The 19,682-nt window shown below is 48.3% G+C and overlaps 1 protein-coding gene across 1 annotated transcript; it reads left to right on the top strand.

The window, feature by feature from the left end:
* The first annotated feature begins 2,233 nt into the window (after positions 1–2,233).
* Positions 2,234–12,952, top strand: LOC135814742 (uncharacterized). Its single transcript, XM_065327908.1, has 7 exons — positions 2,234–3,070; positions 5,560–6,565; positions 6,882–7,184; positions 7,775–7,915; positions 9,636–9,833; positions 10,254–10,689; positions 11,365–12,952. Exons 2-7 carry the CDS (start codon positions 5,573–5,575, stop codon positions 12,315–12,317), a joined length of 3,024 nt encoding a protein of 1,007 aa, XP_065183980.1. The 5' UTR covers positions 2,234–3,070; positions 5,560–5,572; the 3' UTR covers positions 12,318–12,952.
* The last annotated feature ends 6,730 nt before the right edge of the window (positions 12,953–19,682 follow it).

The raw sequence follows: 19,682 nt of genomic DNA, 5'->3' as shown, positions 1-19,682 counted from the left end.
TCCGTTTTGAGCCACGCTTCGTTCAGCGAGAGATTGAAACACAATAACATGACGTTTCACACAATATGGGGCTGTGTTCCTGAAAAGGGAAGAAGTAGCCAACGCCACGGTCCTGATGATAACATTTCGCTCAAAAGATGCAACTCCCAGTGTACAATGTCATGTACATGTTCAATGGAAACATGGAAAACGGTGGGGCACAAGTTATGCGTCGCGAAGCTTCCCTTTCATTTCTTATCCTTGATAAAAATGAGCCTCCCATGTTGGGTGGTTGACTTGTTGCTTTGCGTTGTCGAATTGTGGTTAGACCGTGTTGTCCAATGGTCTTACCGTCCCGTTATCGTACCAAGCCAGCATTCCATTGTGCCTGGGAATGTAGCTGGTGTTCGGCTTGATGGCGTTTACCTTCCCCTCTTTGGAATTATCACTAAGTCTAATATCCATGAACCTTCCAAGTTAGTTGGAAGGCCGTTGGTTAGCGCTATCGAGCTGTGCTCAAGCTGACTTCCTTGCCGTGGAATGTCTCAGTACTCCTTGTCAGTCTGGCGCTACCTTGTGCACGTCTGACTGTTCAAAACCTGGCTTAGTCGGTGGACTCTAACGCATAACTAATGGTGCCCAACTGTTTCCCCTGTGTCCAGGCTCACCATCCGAGTTCTTCCTGCGCACCAGTATAATACTGGTAGGTCTACATGTAGTAGAATATGAAAGGAAGAAAGCTAGGATCGAGGATAGATGGATTCCTGCCATTCCCCCAATATTCCAATGTGCTAGATATCCTGTTCTTGCTTCTTGAGCCAATATGTTGTATACACAATGCAGTGTAATTCCCATGTTCCACCCATGCCCAGACACGCACCCGGTCGCTTCTGCGTAATACACGTAGGAGCCATCCGTGGACACGACCTCATACATAATTATTGGCATTGGCGCCACGCGTTCGGTTTAATCTCTGTGGTGTATTCGTAAAACTGCCAGTACAGCATTTCTTCCTTTCCCTTACCACATGCACTACCTACAACTACTAGCACAGTAGCAGTACAATCACGCACATGTACATGTATGTATCCAACATGTACGTACGGGCACTGTGGTAGGGGAATGGATTATCTAACATTACAATAACCATGATAACCTAAGAAGGCTAGTTATAGTGGCTCTAACCCAACCATTGGCAAGGATTGCCTAAAGGCTAAACCTTATCTTCTGGCACAGGATGTACATGTACATGTACAGGCTTGAAGACTACAGAAGACAGTAAAGTAGCAGAGCTGACCGTCAACCATGTGTTGGTGACACAGATAACACGTCAATCTTAGTTGTACAGATCCGCTTTGTTGGTATTAACGTTACGACGCGATAATGCGACTTGGCGAAAGGTTATTCTTGGCCCTAGCATCATTGTACTTGTACTTGTAAGGTAATTACCTTCGGCTTGCCGTATTGTTTTCTCAAGTCAGTTAGTGGGACACTGGAAACTTGTGGAAGGCCCAAACTAGGCAGGGACTTCAGTTGAGTGGGTCATCGCTCAGCCAGAAGTGCTTAGCATTCTTCACTCGATAGTGCTATAACTTATGCATGTAAGTGTATTAATTTGATACGAGTCAGTAGGTATGCGTGTGTAGACATCGTATTGGATCTCTACTGACCAGCAGTGCACTGACATTCTGTGCAGCACAGTATAGTGTGCTGTACTAGTACTACTAGTAGACGTTAGGACAGTCACACATACACTATTACTATGGTATGCCACTTCACGTAGTGAAGTGAAGCGGGACAATTGATAGAAACGTACTTAGATTAACCGGTTAACCGGTTGCTCATTCCATCTCTCAAGCACGCGTGCTTCCCTCAGCATCCGATAGCGATCACGACAGGAAAACGACGCAACACCGATAGTACTGAGTCAGTGAGTCTGTTGTACTTGTAGCTTACTGTGGCCGAGGTGGCACCGTCTTGCTGCTATGCTTGCATGCATAGACTGACTGTAGAGGTCTACGTTCATATCCACACGATCAGCGCAGCGAAGGGACTCGTACATCACCCGAAGTACTTCTACTACTTGTACATTATGTGTAGGGGTTCAAAACTTCAAGCTTCTCTCTTCGAATGACCTCTTGAAGCAGCCCCGTCGCCAACGCCTACATCATATCCACGTACATCATGTACATGTACAGATGCACTGTCATTGGTGATGATACCGTATCTGCAGCCCCACTTCCGCACGGTTGCCTTTCTCTTTACCAACACAACATTATTGTTACGTTTGCCCCGGTAACAACTAACTAACAAGTTACTTGTTTCTGACAGAGTTTGGGTTGTTCAACTGAACTTTTACTTGTTCTTGGTAGACCTTGGTGCGGAGGACTACCGTAGATCTACGACTATCACCACCTTCACTGCAAACTGCACTGCTGCAGCGCTGCTCGACGGTTCACTCGCCGTAGTTACGTGGTTACGTGGTCTACACCCAGGACCTAGCCCTGCCACTGCCAGTAGATCTACCACGCTGTGATCTTCCAAGTGCTGTGTGTGATGCACACTGACTCTGTAGCTCTAGATCTACCCGTACAGCTTCAGTCTTTCAGAGCCGTTACATGGCTCGACTTCGATTCTAGCCTAGACCACGGCGTGCACTCATTACTCAGTTCGACCATACTTGGTCGGCAACAGAGGTAGCACTGTCGACAGCAGATCGACCCCTGGTTGCGCAGTGCGGTTGTCACATTCAGCCACACATCCTCCGCTCCATGACTGCATGAGTTCTTGCCCAGCACTGCCAGGTCTGGTTCATACAACCTACCTGGCATCCAGCAGAGAGTCTAGCAACTCTGGAGCTGTTTCAGTAGCGTGGCTAGTTTCAGCCTTTGCCAGCAAACCATCCTGGCAAAATCTTACCAAAATTGTGCAAGGCGACATTTTCTTTCCAGTCGAGTCCTGGGATGTGCGCAAGCTACGTGTGCTTATGTTGAGCGACACGCGACGGGAACTGCTTTTCGTGAGCTCTAGGCAGAATCGTTGATGTGTCGGACTTGAGAGGAGTGGATAACGGTGTCTCTTCTATTCCGAGGTGAGCTTCAATTTTCGTTCAGTCAATATTGTGTGTGCACAGATGTGTCTTTTTCGAAAGTGGAAATAGGCAATTGCCCACGTTTACATGAAGTGGGAGTGAACTGGGAGATAGTGAGAGCAATTGTCCTGTCTTGCCTGATACACCTGCGTCGGTCAGTGTGACGGGCACTGTGTTGGGAACTGCAATTAGGATGGACAGGCCGGTAATGCGGCAGTGCATGCGGATGCAGCACAATCGACCGACGTGTACCCGTGCGGGTGGAAAGAGCGCGAATAACAAAGCTCACGACTCCTAATGCCACTACTACCTCCATTTTGATCAGCAAATGTTACTAGTGAAGCTTCTATTTTCATGCGTACCGCTGTGTTGTGCAGTCGTGGTGTGTTGTGCAGTTCTGGACAATGAAATACAGAGCTGACAGCACTGCCATTATACTGTTATGCTCACACACTCACTCACGCACGCACACACACACACACACATATCACACACACATATCACACACACACACACACACACACACACACACACACACACACACACACACACACATGCCCACACACACACACACACACACACACACACACACACACACACACACACACACACACACACACACACACACACACACATACACATACACATACGCACACATACATATACCATGTATACGCCCGTGGCGAGAGAAGCACGCAAATCTACAAACGCACTGGATGTGCACCTACAGATTTTCTCTTTATAGCAACGATAGCGAACAAGATCTGAATGAGACAGATGAAGACTTGCGCCAGATAACTGTCTAATCCACACAACTGGCGAAGCCATGTGAATCGACCACCAATGCACACCTGGTCTACACCACACAGAGTACATTGGCATAAAACGGCCAAGACAGTTACCTATGCACACCCTACACTTGCTGGTAACCAGTATAGACAGCACGCTGCTTTGTTAAAGCAGACACTATATGCACTGGTACCTTGAAGTGAAATCGGAGTTACTTTACCAACCAGCCTCGGCTACTGGGTACTGGGAACCCAGAGCCAACAGACATATCAACAACCTCAGCCATGAAAGCTATTAATTATAGTAACGACACACTGGATTGTGGAGCCGAAACTAGTCCAACTTCCAAATGCTTTGGCAAGAAGGTAGCCTTCTGACAGGTTGGCATACATATACACACACACATACATACACACACACACACACACACACACACACACACACACACACACACACACACACACACACATACACACACACATATATACATACACACACACGCACACATACACACACACACACACACACACACACACACACACACACACACACACACACACACATGTACATGTATTATAGATGTTCACTGACTTGTCAGTTTGAGCACTCTGGCAAGGTACCGGCATTTGGGCCTGGTATAAATCTGGCTTTGGAAAATTTACTTTTCATTGCCATCAGATTCGGCCTCATTTTCTCTGTGCTGCGCTGATGAGTCCACAAAGGACGAAACAGTTCTGTCCGCAGATTGTTTCACGCTACGGTCTGTTTTCTCTCTCTAATTTGGCTGCAGACAGATGGAATAGTGCTCCATCTGATATACGCACTGCTGCATCGCCATCCCTATTTCGCCATGCATTACTTTCATTCTTAGGGTACCCCGTAAGAAGACCTTGAGTCTGTGGGGACTGCCCTATTAAAATATGAATAAAATAATAATTATAAAAATTGTGCACATTATAGATGCATGTACTATTGTGCCAGTACTAGGCTGCAGTGTGCTGTATCCATGGCCACCTTGCTTCCTCCACCAGTATTGCAATAGCGAGCAGGGCCGGAGGCAGCTTCCGCGGAGTGGTGCGGCCGAAGGGCCATGTTTAATGGGGGTCTGCGGGTCCTCCCCCTGAAAGTTTTGGAATTTAGACGGCAAATCCTGCACTCTGGGCGACTCCCTGTACAAAATCATACATCGAAACTTTTTCTCCCCGGTTTTGGACGTTCCACGTGGACCGTTTTTGGGAAGTTTTATTTATTATTTTTTTTTTTTGGTACGGCCATGGCCGTACCGGCCGTACCAGTCGCGCCGGCCCTGGCGAGTCCAGGGAAGTGCTTCTCCTTGTAAACAGTTTTGACACTGATCTATCCAGGTTACAGTATGGACTTCTCGCCCAGGCCGGCGATATGAATGTATTATCGTATTTTCCCGAGTATAAGCCGCACTTTACCAGTAATTCACCCAAAACAATCGGTGCGGCTTATACTACGATGTTCAAATTAATGGTGAAAATAGGGTAGATTTGAAACTCGGGTATTGAGCCAATAATAAAAGTAGAAAGGAAAAGGACATATGGAGGGTAGATGTCTGTATTTTGTGACGAAAATCTGGGCGCGGCTTATACTTTGAAAAATACGGTACATGTATGTGTACATACATGTAGATAGTAATCCAATGCCTGTATGACCATCTTGTTTCCCATTTCTAGTTCTCATATCAGCATGGATAACGGCTGCTTTTGCCCTGCAACGCCGCCAACGGCTCCTGCATCGTCGGCAGACTCCTGCCAGAACGACATTGGCCTGGCCGTGGGCATTGGTGTCTTGGTGGCATGTGTAATCATCCTGGTCGCGTGGCTCATCTTCTATATCTGCTGTTACCGTAGGTCGGGCAGATTCTCGCGACTGCACAGTTCGGCATGGGGTGGATCTACGGCCATCGAAAGAAGTGGTGGCGGGCCAAGTAACCACGGCACATCATCACATAAACACTTTGCAGGCAACTACTTTGTGGACGCCAATGATAGCTACCTACTGGAGTCTGGCCAGCCGCAGGTTGAGTTCAACTATTTCAACGAAGGTGCAACTGACTCTGGAAGTGATGCACTGCCGCAGGAAGGCAGTCAGGTTCAAACGCCCGACGCCACTGCTACACACCGCACACTGGCACCGCAGAGCAGTCAGAAGTCAGCTGCTCTACTGGAGGACACCAGCGCCAGCAGCAGCTTCTCGCCAAACCTCGGAGACCGTGCAAACTTCCCCATTATCGGTCACAACGACAACTTGCCTCCGATGGCCGACAACACCATGTCCCTGCGCTCTAACACCACTATGGCCGCCATGGACCTGAGCTTCTGGCCCAGTTTGCCAGGTGAGAGTAATGTTGATCTACGTGCTCCGGTGCTGAGTGCTCGCATGACCGCTGATGGTGAGGCTAACATATTCACATCGGAGCAGATGCAAGTGATACTATCCTTCACAGATACGAGCGGCTCGCAAGCTGGAGCTGTGACCATCGGTACATCATCGCGCCCAGAGGATCAACCCGACTTAGACCAGGCATCATCCCTAGTCACGTCAGTGTACACTGTATCATCACTGTCGGCAGTATCCGGTACATCCTCAGCATCCCTGTGCCAAGTGCGTGTTCCCTTGTCATGCCATCTGATGGATATTGACAGTAACGATGAAACCGGCTATGATTCCCTGCCAGAGGTGAGCCAGTGAATGGAGCTCTGGTATGATTCATGCCGGGGTACTAGTATTGCTGATCTCTGTGGCCTCTGTTTGCCTATCATAGCAACATGCAGATATGAGGCGTTCGCACTGTGTAATACTGCTGGTGCTCTTGATAAAAACTCATACGCAGGAGGAACTTTATCATAGTCCCACGCTCTACACACCACACTCTCTTCATTACAAAAATGGTGACTGTTTAAAATCAGCTGTAGGTACTGTGTTAGTGACCATGGCTATGGTCTGACACTGTCTTGAACTCTTGATTTCTTTGACTGTTGTGTTTCTACTTTAGGTGAATAACCTGGTGGTTATGACCAGCAAATTGAATGAAGATGGTACCAACTCGGAATGGACTGATGTGGGTCCCGTGGCAGACTTTGTCGAGTGCAGCCAGGAAGCTCGCTCTGCCGGCGGGGACTGCCCGTCGGGCTACGTGGAGTTTGGCGTGACTGACTCAGCGCTGTATACCGTACGCTGCGACAGTGGTATCTGGGTGAAGAGCATGTGCTTGAGTCATTTTGCCGCAGCACTGGACGAGGACCAGACCTGGGCTCTAAGAGTCTTTCTGCACAGAGATAGAACTGTGGATTATGAGGTGAGTCATCCGAACTGCTCGGTGCACGGCATTATGAATGAAACTGTATTTGACCGCTTTTGCCATTGTGTGAAGGCAAGTGAATAACCACTTGTAAACCTGTGCATGTGTTTCGTATTCCTAGATAGTGACTTTAAGTCTCTCTCCTAGATGATGACTAGATTGCTTTAGAATCGTATCCACTGTATTCCTCCATCTTTGACAGTGTAATAGTGGATTATGAAACGGGATACACTGTACATGCACATCCCATTGCAGGGGCGTTGGAAGGTATTTTAGTGTGGTACGGTCAGTCATCCGAAGTACAGTTTACTCGTGGGGGAGGGATGGTGGAGCCGAAAATTTTGGAAATTTAGAGTCCAGATCAGTGCATTTTGTTGATTCACGGGGTACCTGGGGCAAAAAGTGGTACAGTCAATACCGTAGTGACCGTACCGTGTCCGACGCCCCTGCATTGATAGGCAATGCCCCGATCACCGTCTCTCCTTAAGTTAGATGCTCAGCTTTTCGTATGGAACAAGTTTTTGTATTTTTCTTCCACATGTCGAGAAAGGTGTACGGACTGTCCTCCTGTGTTTGTCCCACTGCAGACAATCACCCAGTATGCTAAGGAGTTCAACATGATGCCCGTTGGCATGCCACAGCCGTTCCACTTACCTCAGCATAGCTATGTACATGTTCTCATATCCTCCATCACTGAGGGGTGTGCACTGGATGGCAGCTCACACGGGGTAGGTGCAATCTGCCAATCTTTTGAAAACACCAACATATACTTAAACTAATCAGTGGTAGCAGCGTGTTATGCCAGAGCTAACATTAGCGGTGAGGCTCCTGGTTGGATGAACAACCTAGCAAACTTCCTTAGAAACCAACAAAGCTTGATGAAAGTTCATATGTACTCCGCGCATTCCAGCGGTGGACAACTATCACCCCGCTTGAAACTGCACAGGGGGAGCTCTGCACAGCTTTCAGCACCGCATGTACAGACTTTCTGTACTGCTTCAATCATTCTTCACCATGCATGTTGCCATTGATAGCTATAAACGGCTTCCCCACTGGCATGTGTCTTGGCAAAGGCAGCAATGTCTACTGCCTTCCATAAATTTCAGAAAGCTGTAGCGGAATCACAGCCATTCTGTCCCCGGGACGCAGGACACAAAGGACAGGACTTGTTTGTTACAATATTATTTTATTGACATGATGGAAACGCAGACTACAGTGAAACCTGTCTAAGGCGATCCCTCAAGGGACGAGAAAAAGTGGCCGCCGTGGCCAGGTGGTCTTCATATCCAAGTTCAGTGGGTCACGTGACCATATCCACATGTGATACATCAGTTTGATCAGTGTATTGCAGTGCACACACCTCCTATGCTACTCTAGCACGACTCATGTGCCTGGCCTGGGGTCCTCAGACCTGTCAAGTGTTGTGCATGCACCATGCACATCTACACTTCCTGCACTGATGTGTAGATCTACCATGCATGTTGCACCATGCAATGCCTACATTTACATGTACTAGCACTGACTGTGCAACGCGGTCGCGGGTGGGTGGTCGTCGGTCGCGTTGAGCGAGTGGTCGCCTTATCCGAGCTGTTTTGAATGCGAATGCGTCCGTGACAAGGAAATGTGGTCGCCATGGTCGAGTGGTCGCCATATCCGAGTGGTCGCCATTACAGGTGTTTACTGTACACTCAAAGAGACCGACAAGAAGACTCTCGACTACAACATCGCGCATGCTCATATCACACATACACGCGACTAGACGAAGACAGTTTGGGGAATGTCATCACACAGGAAAACAACACATCATTTTACAACAAAGCTATGTCAGTGTGTTGCTGTGTGATCCAGGCCTAGAAGGGAACTTGTTTAAAAAGCCTTGGAGTTTTAGGGCCCTGTCACACATTCACTCAATTAGCTGTCCCATTGAGTGGACACCTCAGGAGCTTAAAATACCATGGTACCTGTGAAAAGCAAAACTTCGGCTTCAGTGAACAATCAAAGCTACTGCCTCCAATATGTTTTGAGCGGCACTCTCGCTTCTGCAATTTTGCTTCTGTGGTTTCACTTCAGCGGAAACACCATGTACTGTTGTAAATGGATTTGCTACAATACATGTGTATGCGTATGATGTGCATGAAGTAGAAACGTGTTGAAGATATTCATGGTCCGCGTGGATTTACCGTACCGTATGCACCAGAGTTCTATTCACTCTCATTGTTCGGTCAAAGTAGGAGCTGCCCTGCCTGTATGCGTGTGACCAATCACCATACACACATTGTTCCGCTGTTGAGGCACAAGCCTCGCTGCCGTAAAACCTCGCCGCTGAAGCGGAACCCCTGTGCATGTGTGACCGGGCCCTTGTGGACACTTGACACGAAGAAAAGCTTGCTACCTCTGCCGCTCTAACTTGACATGTCTTCTTTCTTTCGTTACATGAACACAATATAGGTGCTGCATGGCGAAGGCTGCTGGCCAAACCTAGAACAGCCACCGTTCGTAGAGTTCAGATTGCGACAAGTGCACGGTTGCCTGCCATTGCCTCTGGTGCGTGTCAGAACAGATGTTGTCGTGGCGGATGACTTCGATAACATCACATTTGAGCTGCTCAGTCAGTGGTCAACTAAGGCCCAGATGAAGATGGACAAGGTATGACAAAACTATCTGCGGGCTGTAGATTTGCTGTAGTCTGCTGTGTGTAACCTTTTGAAGTTTTTACGTGTACATGTATTACCAATTTACCAGACACACTGCATCAATTGGTCTATGCTAGCCCTTATTTGAAGCATGACCCGGTGTGCATGAACCAGCAGTAGATCGACATTGCCTCTCCATGATTCTACATGTGACCATCCATAGCCTAGTTACAGAATAGCCTTTTGGCATATTGCAGTACTAATGTGCACCTTCGCTAGACTGAGGACTGGAATAATAGAAAATCTGTGTGTGTGTATGTGTGTGTGTGTGTGTGTGTGTGTGTGTGTGTGTGTGTGTGTGTGTGTGTGTGTGCGTGTGCGTGTGCGTGTGCTGGTGCTGGTGTTGACGTGTACTGGTGTTGATGTGCTGCAGAAAATGCCCGACTCACTGCTGTGCAATTCTTCAGCAGCGGGACCGTGGCCATGGTTACTGGTGTCACCATGGCAGCAACTGACCAAGGCGCAAGTGAATCAGATGGCAGCAATCCTAGACAGGCCGTTGATGGGCGATCAGGACTACTCCACGTTGGCGGCACTGCTTGGCTATACCGAGGAGCAGGTCAAGTTCTTTAGTCTGCAACGTCCAAGTCCGACCGAGGCGCTCCTCAAGGACTTGCACACGCGCCTGCCAGTGAATCGCATCACTGATCGGCTGCTGGTTGCCATGGGACGCATGGGTGCTGTGTGGCTGAGCGACTTCTTACGACAGGCATGCAGGGTTGACAGAGCAACGGCACTGGCATTGAATGAAGATATCACAAGCAGTGTCGGTGATACTCTGCCACGGCGGGCTGCATCAGGAATATACAGTAAGGCACCATCCCCGTATATACTGGTACTTTTTTCAGAACAAACTGAAAAAGTGTACTCATACCCCTACCTCTAATGAATAAACATGCATGTGGATCAGTGGATGGTTTTTCTTCCAGAATGCATCGGTATTTCAAATTCGGAAGCGAGCTGCACCTGAACTTTCCCCATCCCGAAATACAACAAATCCTCAAAGTTGTGCAGACGACCAACATAACATTGTTTGCTCAAACCTGAGTCCCTAAAGTACTAGTAGTATTACAAGTACTTCATTGTAGAATTTCCAAGCATGACGAATGTTTTTTTTGGCATCTCCACTACCAATCACACGTCCTTATACTTACAGTGGCAGATACCTCCCCGACTTTGAAACTGTCACCTGGCACATGCGTCTACTTTCACGGATGAAAAAAACAACACTTAAAGTTAGTTACAACCAACGCTAAAAAGCCAATTAATTATCCGTGAGGATCAGATCCGGTTTTAGTGCCATACTGGATGGGTTCAGTAGACCTAACGAGGTTGACATGGCTAGCTATCTGGAGACTGGGGTCAGGGGTGATACAATAGGTTCAGTGCATTTTTTGGATCCATGTAGCTTATGCGTACTATTTTTTGGATCCATGTAGCTTATGCGTACTTTGCAATCCGTACTTGTATTATTTCTCTCCTAGGCTCAATCCGGCGTACATTGAACGGAACGCTGAAGTTGACGGACGAGGAAAAGAGAGACTCTCTTGGCCACTACCAGCGCCGAGTGCAGCGCATGAGCGGCCGCAAGCTTGTCACCAACAAGCGATCCAGTGCTGCGGCCAGCTCAGCTTCTGTTGCCATCTATGCCAGCGCATCTGCCATGCCAACACCGCCAACGTCGGCACCCCCTGTGACGGGCAAGAGCACATGCTCTCCAAACCATTCCTGGACAAAGCCGTTGATAAACAACCAGGACTCGGTGGAAGACTTGACACGCTCTATAAATGCGCTGAGTAAAGACGATCTAGAAGAGGATGAAGTGTGCGAACTGAGTGGCAAACACAACGACCTTACCTTCACAGCGAGTGGGCAAAGTGAAAAGCGGAATAAGATACGGGGCCAGTCCACTTCAGCCCTGTACGCATCGACCAAGGTCGTAGTTGAGAAACATGGCCGACTTGCTCAGGTGCTAACACCAGCTGGCCCAAGTGGAGCTGTGTACACTCTTCACCATGACCCCGCTGCACCACATCGGGCGATACTTCAGCCAGCGCCATACATTGGCAGCAATCATGTCGCCTCCAGCTTCCACCAATCCCTCGACCAGCCGACAATGGACGGTGAAAGTACACATCCCAGGGAATCTTCAATTGTAAGTCGTGTTGCGAAGAAATTGACGAGGACGTCGTCCATGCCATCAACTGAGCGAAGTGCCAAGCGAAAAATCCGTCAACGTCCCGTCAGTAATGACGTCAGTGACGATATATTACCGTCGCTTGTATCGGACAGTGTTCTGAAACCTTCTCCTACTCTGACCACACCTCAACAGGTCAATGAGCAAGCAATATCGGTTCCTAAAAGACTTCATCCCTACGAAGAACATATCGTGCCTGCACCGCCAAGGAAGGAAAGCCTGAGGCCGAGGCCGCAGTAGCTTGGCTGTAGCCGGGTAGCCAGGACATACTATGCAGAGCGGCATAGGTTGGTTGCTTGATCATGTACATGCACTCGTGCATGTCATGTTATTACTTGAGAACGAAAAGAAAGACTCTAGGGCCTTGTGGTTGTGGTCTGCCTTGAGTGCTGACAGAGAAACGGCCCGGTATATAGTGTTAGGCATACTGACATAGCCATGTGTTCCTTTTAGGGTGCTTTTGTTTGCTGCAGTCCCCACAGTTACTGGCCACTTTGAATGCCATTTCCCCACAAAGGGTATTTTTAGAAGCAAGAAAATATTGGCATCAGCAAGCACTTTATGCAACATTGCCGAATTGAATATTGCTCAGTTTGACACTTATCACGTGAGCCTTGCCATTTTAATTTTGTTTCAAGCTTTCTATATTGTTTGCCATTGGGGTCACGTAATCAACGATTCCTTAAGTTAAGTTAAATACAGCGGCACAGTACTGTGCCGTGTGTGTTACGTGTGTTTACCCTGAAAATTCACCATCGGCTGTGTGTGTGTGTGTGCCGTGTGTACATGATATTTATACTCTATGATTTGTGTACTCTAATTTAACACACCTTGACCTGTTATATCTTCAGACACTCTGCAGTAGCCTACAACGTATTGCCGTCGCCATTGCATGCGCCTCTAACTGTGGGAATGCTGTACCAGTGCGGATGATGTTGAAGCCAGCATCATCCACCAAAGCACTACCAAGCATGGGCTCTCCAGCAAGATTTCTGCATGAAAAAATAGGAACAGTCTAGCCCTATGGCTAGGCTATGAGTCACTTGTACTGCAGTAATACTAATAGCACTCTGAATCCCCAGTTCTTACCAGACAGTACTCTGTAATCTTCGATGTTCCACGTGTGAATCAAGAGCGCAAGCTGTTTTCCTTTGTCACAGTTTTAGGAGTCTTTGCCCCAGTCTCACCTACTACAGTAGTAGTAGATCTACCCGGAAAGTTCAAACCTGATTCTGCTATGATCATGATGACAACACTACTGTAAAAGAAATAGGTGAGAAGGTGAGACACGACAACCATGGCATGGGTGCGAACTTCGAGGTTTCCGCGCGCTCAAGACTCGGCCTAGTGCATGGCACTGTGTGTTCATGCCTCATGGTGTTAGACAACACCTGAACTCCTGACAAACATCGCGTTGAAAGCTCCACAGCAAAACTCATACTACAAGGCGCAGTGCGAGCTTGACTGGAGTGGAGTACAATAAAATTAATAATTCTTCTCCGGATGTTCTCTTTAGAAATTAGAGTTTGAGATGCTTCCACTGTACTTGGCTAGCAGAGGCCATGTGCACGCCGGTCAATAAGGTACTGAGTACTACCGAATACTAGTACCTGAACTGGATCTTTCTCCGGCCTAGCGACAGTGACAGTCAAAGAATGAGTCGCGGATCACCCGCTATGACCGCTGAGCAACTAATTACTTCCCTGTCATCAAGCCAGTGGCAGTGTGTTGGATGTCCTGCCTTGCCTAAACCAACGGCTTGGTCCGAGGCTGTAGTGGCTGTGAGTACAAATGATCCGTCATTAAAATTGTATTGATGCTTTCCATACTGACCCTAGCGGCCCTTTCGGCAACAATAATAAATGTTTTGCTTGTACATGACTTTGTAATAAATTGTATGTCCATCAGGGACAGGGAGTCGTATTAGTAAACCCGGGTTTATACGACTCAGGCGCGTACGCAGAGTCACCTCTAGGGGGGGGGGGGGGGGTTTCCAACCGAATCACAAACAATGAGTTTAACTAACTGTCCACCAACAAATAACCAGATCTTATACAGTCAGCGAGTGCGACGAAATGGCACAAAACTGACAAGGAGTACTGAGACATTTGGCGACCTGACACCTAGCTCCATCACTTCTCCAAGGCGCAAACCAACAACCTTCCAACTTGGAAGGCTCAGGTTCGGAAAGGTCCAAGAGGGGAAGGAAAGCGCAACGAAGAAGAGCACGAGCTACGCATCACGGCAACAAAGAATGCCTGTATAAGATCTGGTTACGTTGGTGGACAGTTAGTCATAACTCATAACATTTTGTCCTTCTTCTTTTCACAATAATTCAATTGGCTCACCATCCGAGTTACAATGAGTTTACCGTATTTTCCGGAGTAAAGTGCGCACTTTAGATGTGCTATTTTAGGCCCTAAATCGCAGGTGCGCACTATGCTCCGAATATGAAATGCATGTACTTCAATGAAGATTGAATTGCGCACCCCCAGTGAAGATTGGGGGTGCTCGTTATACAAAGGTGCGCACTATACTCCGGAAAATACGGTAACCCTTTTTTTTAAAAAGCCCTAGGAAATTTTCAAAATTCTGCATTTTTTCGTGCTGCTTGGATCATAACTTCAGTTCCACTCCGTGCTCAATCTTGATCCTCTTGGGCTACCTGGAAGTGGAAAGGTATCCAGGAGAGGAAGAGAATGAGGTCAACCATGATAGCCAGGACACTGTAAGCATGGTACATAAGTATATCCAGCGCTAGAGTGCAGCGACAGTGCGAAAAAATGCCCCAAACTGGCCAAATTTGTCGAAGCGCGTCCTGCTCCAGCTACAGTAAAGCCTGTCAAGGCAACTACTCTGATAAGGCGACCAACTGTTCAAGAGGACCACTACCACTAGGACGAAGGATTTTCACTTCCAGTCAAATGACCCTGGATAAGGAGACTACCTGTACACAGCGACCACATTTTGAAGGTCCCTTGAGCGGTAGGCATATGCGGATAATGCCGGCAGAAAAATTGGCAGAATTCGGTACTTTTTCTGGTAAGTTTCATGCATGTTTGGTATGTGGATGAAGAAATGGAGCAGAATTCCAGGAATTGCCCGCCATAAGGTTTGTATGATTCTGCCAATTTCACTGCTTTTCGAGCAGAATCTGCCACCTTTTCGAGCATTATCCGCCAATGCCTATTGAGCGGTCGCCTTAGACAAGTTTCACTGTATTTTCGTTTTCATCGATGGCATAGTTTCAATTTTTCGCTGTGCACTCTTCAGAATATCACAAGTGAAACCCGTGCAAATTTGAGTAAGTCAGCGTGCACGCGTGACGAAAAGTCTCAAATTCTTGATACTCGAGTGCACCGCGCTTTGGAAATTGCCAAGATCACAAGCTCAACTTACGAATGATTTATCTCAAGAACCATTGATCGCAGCGCTTCGCGAATTGTTTCTACCGACAGCTGAGAGTTTTCTATTCGACCTGCATATTAGGATTGTTGGATTTGAGCGAGATTTGACTGAGTTAAGATCTGTTGAAGTGTTGCATTCTTGTCAGATCGAACGCGCATCCTACCAAACACTGAATGCCCAAAATCGTTGCTCGTTTGGAACATTTGGGAGTTTCCGGGCAACGGGAGCCCCCCCCCCCCCTGCGTACGCGCCTGCGACTCCCTGATGTCCACCCCACGAACGGTTGTCTTACAATCGAGACTGGATCGGCGTAGACTCGCTAAATGCTGGCTGTGCATTCAGCACTGTAGTGCAGATCTACTGACTATTGTATACTTTCAGTCTTCAGCCAGTGGAGGCTTTCCTGGTAATGGTATGCAGTGAATCACGGTCAACCCCCACGGCTTCCCGGCCCTCCCTCCCTTGGGCAGGAAAGTTATGGCAACCCGTATTTGCTACATGACCATCGGCATAAATTTTGGAAAGTGCACAATAATCAGTCTGCACCCATAGTCTTACCTCGCTTATCCTGACAGTCTTAGACCGGGCACTGCCCTTAACTTTCAAAATTAATGTCTTTTAAAACTCTCAATCACATACATGTACAAAGTAGTGTGCGTTTCAATGGGGAGACCCCGACCGATTCTAGCCAGTCCAAACCCCGACCAATTGTAGCCATCCCAAACCCCGACCAATTCTAGCCATCCCAACCCCCGACCAATTCTAGCCATCCCAACCCCCGACCAATTCTAGCCAACCCAAACCCCGACCAATTCTACCCAGCCCAAACCCCGACCATTCTACCCATCCCAAACCCTGTCCAATGAGCCTTTTGCCATTTGTACAGATCCACGAAATCCCGTAGAATCCCTTAGACACGATTGGGTGTTGAATGTGCAGGACCCTCAGTATTGTGTTTTCTGCTATTTCCACTAAGAAATGGGCCCTGAAGGCATTTCATACGAAAACCTTTTTCTGACAAAGATCTAGCTAGTCATTAGTTCTAACGAAAGTAAAGAAGCTGGAAAAGCGATTGCTTGCCCTGAAAATAAAATGCTAAAATTGGTCAAATGCGCATGCATAGCACACACTGCACACCCTTCCGGGTCTACGGGATTCTACGGGATTCTACGGGATTTCGTGGATCTGTACAACTGGCATAAGGTCAATTCTAACCAGTCAAAACCCAGACAAATTCTAGCCATCCCAAACCCCGACCAATTCTTGCCATCCCAAACCCCGAACAATTCTAGCCAGTCCAAACCCCGACTAATTCTAGCCAGTCCAAAAAACCCGACTAATTCTAGCCAGCCCAAAACCGACCAATTCTAGCCATCCCGGCTAAAACCCGACCAATTCTAGCCATCCCAAACCCCGACCAATTCTAGCCAGCCACCCGACCAATTCTAGCCAGCCACCCGACCAATTCTAGCCATCCCAAACCCCGACCAATTCTAGCCAGCTATCCCAAACCCCGACCAATTCTAGCCATCCCAAACCCAGAACAATTCTAGCCATCCCAAAACCCAACAAATTCTAGCCATCCCAACCCTCCTTTCCAATTCTGGCCAGTCCAAACCCCGATCAATTCTAGCCATCCCAAACCTGACCAATTCTAGCTATCCCGGCTAAAACCCGACCAATTCTAACCAGCCCAAACCCCGACCAATTCTACCCAGCCCAAACCCCGACTAATAAGCCTTTTGCCAGTTGTACAGTTCCACGATATCCCGTAGAATCCCGTAGACCCGGTTGGGTGTTGACCCCGACCCTGTTTCCCCTGACCAATTCTAGCCATCCCAAACCCACCTCCTGGAATGATTACTTTTATAGCCTATCCTGGCTTTGTACTTCACACCTGAAATGATTGGTCAACCACCTCAGCCGATCAGAGTTCAGCAAGTGTTTTCTTCTTGGCTTGCTGATGGCTGAAGTTGATGGCTGCATGAGGAAGGAGAAACAAGCCGGAAATTCTACCAGCCCAAACCCCGACCAATTCTAGCCATCCCAAACCCCGACCAATTCTAGCCAGTCCAAACCCCGACCAATTCTAGCCAGCCCGAACCCCGACCAATTCTAGCCAGCCCGAACCCCGAACAATTCTAGCCAGTCCAAACCCCGACTAATTCTAGCCAGTCCAAAAAAACCGACTAATTCTAGCCAGCCCAAAACCGACCAATTCTAGCCATCCCGGCTAAAACCCGACCAATTCTAGCCATCCCAAACCCCGACCAATTCTAGCCAGCCACCCGACCAATTCTAGCCATCCCAAACCCCGACCAATTCTAGCCAGCTATCCCAAACCCCGACCAATTCTAGCCATCCCAAACCCAGAACAATTCTAGCCATCCCAAAACCCAACAAATTCTAGCCATCCCAACCCTCCTTTCCAATTCTGGCCAGTCCAAACCCCGATCAATTCTAGCCATCCCAAACCTGACCAATTCTAGCCATCCCGGCTAAAACCCGACCAATTCTAACCAGCCCAAACCCCGACCCATTCTACCCAGCCCAAACCCCGACTAATAAGCCTTTTGCCAGTTGTACAGTTCCACGATATCCCGTAGAATCCCGTAGACCCGGTTGGGTGTTGACCCCGACCCTGTTTCCCCTGACCAATTCTAGCCATCCCAAACCCACCTCCTGGAATGATTACTTTTATAGCCTATCCTGGCTTTGTACTTCACACCTGAAATGATTGGTCAACCACCTCAGCCGATCAGAGTTCAGCAAGTGTTTTCTTCTTGGCTTGCTGATGGCTGAAGTTGATGGCTGCATGAGGAAGGAGAAACAAGCCGGAAATTCTACCAGCCCAAACCCCGACCAATTCTAGCCATCCCAAACCCCGACCAATTCTAGCCAGTCCAAACCCCGACCAATTCTAGCCAGCCCGAACCCCGACCAATTCTAGCCAGCCCGAACCCTGAACAATTCTAGCCAGTCCAAACCCCGACTAATTCTAGCCAGTCCAAAAAACCCGACTAATTCTAGCCATCCCGGCTAAAACCCGACCAATTCTAGCCATCCCAAACCCCGACCAATTCTAGCCATCCCAAACCCCGACCAATTCTAGCCAGCTATCCCAAACCCCGACCAATTCTAGCCATCCCAAACCCAGAACAATTCTAGCCATCCCAAAACCCAACAAATTCTAGCCATCCCAACCCTCCTTTCCAATTCTGGCCAGTCCAAACCCCGATCAATTCTAGCCGTCCCAAACCTGACCAATTTTAGCCATCCCGGCTAAAACCCGACCAATTCTAACCAGCCCAAACCCCGACCAATTCTACCAAGCCCAAACCCCGACTAATAAGCCTTTTGCCAGTTGTACAGTTCCACGATATCCCGTAGAATCCCGTAGACCCGGTTGGGTGTTGACCCCGACCCTGTTTCCCCTGACCAATTCTAGCCATCCCAAACCCACCTCCTGGAATGATTACTTTTATAGCCTATCCTGGCTTTGTACTTCACACCTGAAATGATTGGTCAACCACCTCAGCCGATCAGAGTTCAGCAAGTGTTTTCTTCTTGGCTTGCTGATGGCTGAAGTTGATGGCTGCATGAGGAAGGAGAAACAAGCCGGAAATTCTACCAGCCCAAACCCCGACCAATTCTAGCCATCCCAAACCCCGACCAATTCTAGCCAGTCCAAACCCCGACCAATTCTAGCCAGCCCGAACCCCGACCAATTCTAGCCAGCCCGAACCCCGACCAATTCTAGCCAGCCCGAACCCCGACCAATTCTAGCCATCCCAAACCCCGACCAATTCTAGCTCACCCAAACCCCGAACAATTCTAGCCATCCCCAAACCCAACCAATTCTTGCCAGTCCAAACCCCAACCAATTCTAGCCACCCCAACCCCCCTTTCCAATTCTGGCCAGTCCAAACCCCGATATTCTAGCCATCCCAAACCTGACCAATTCTAGCCATCCCGGCTAAAACCCGACCAATTCTAGCCAGCCCAAACCCCGACCAATTCTAGCCATCCCGAACCCCGACCAATTCTAGCCATCCCAAACCCACCTAGGAGTGATTACTTTCCTGGCTTTGAACTTCACACCTGAAATGATTGGTCAACCACCTCAGCCAATCAGAAACAGCAAGTGTTTTCTTCTTGGCTTGCTGATGGCTGAAGCTGATGGCTGCATGAGGAAGG

The sequence above is a fragment of the Sycon ciliatum genome, chromosome 4 (genome assembly GCF_964019385.1).
Source record: "Sycon ciliatum chromosome 4, ocSycCili1.1, whole genome shotgun sequence".
Classification (NCBI taxonomy): domain Eukaryota; kingdom Metazoa; phylum Porifera; class Calcarea; order Leucosolenida; family Sycettidae; genus Sycon; species Sycon ciliatum.
The sequence above is the reverse complement of the archived record's forward strand: the minus strand, read 5'-3'. Positions and strand labels throughout refer to the sequence as shown.

Coding starts and splice junctions, on each gene's coding strand:
- LOC135814742 (XM_065327908.1), top strand. CDS start 5,573: ATGGATAACGGCTGCTTTTGCCCTGCAACGCCGCCAACGGCTCCTGCA. Junction 7,185..7,774: donor ATAGAACTGTGGATTATGAG/GTGAGTCATCCG, acceptor GTCCCACTGCAG/ACAATCACCCAGTATGCTAA. Junction 7,916..9,635: donor TGGATGGCAGCTCACACGGG/GTAGGTGCAATC, acceptor AACACAATATAG/GTGCTGCATGGCGAAGGCTG.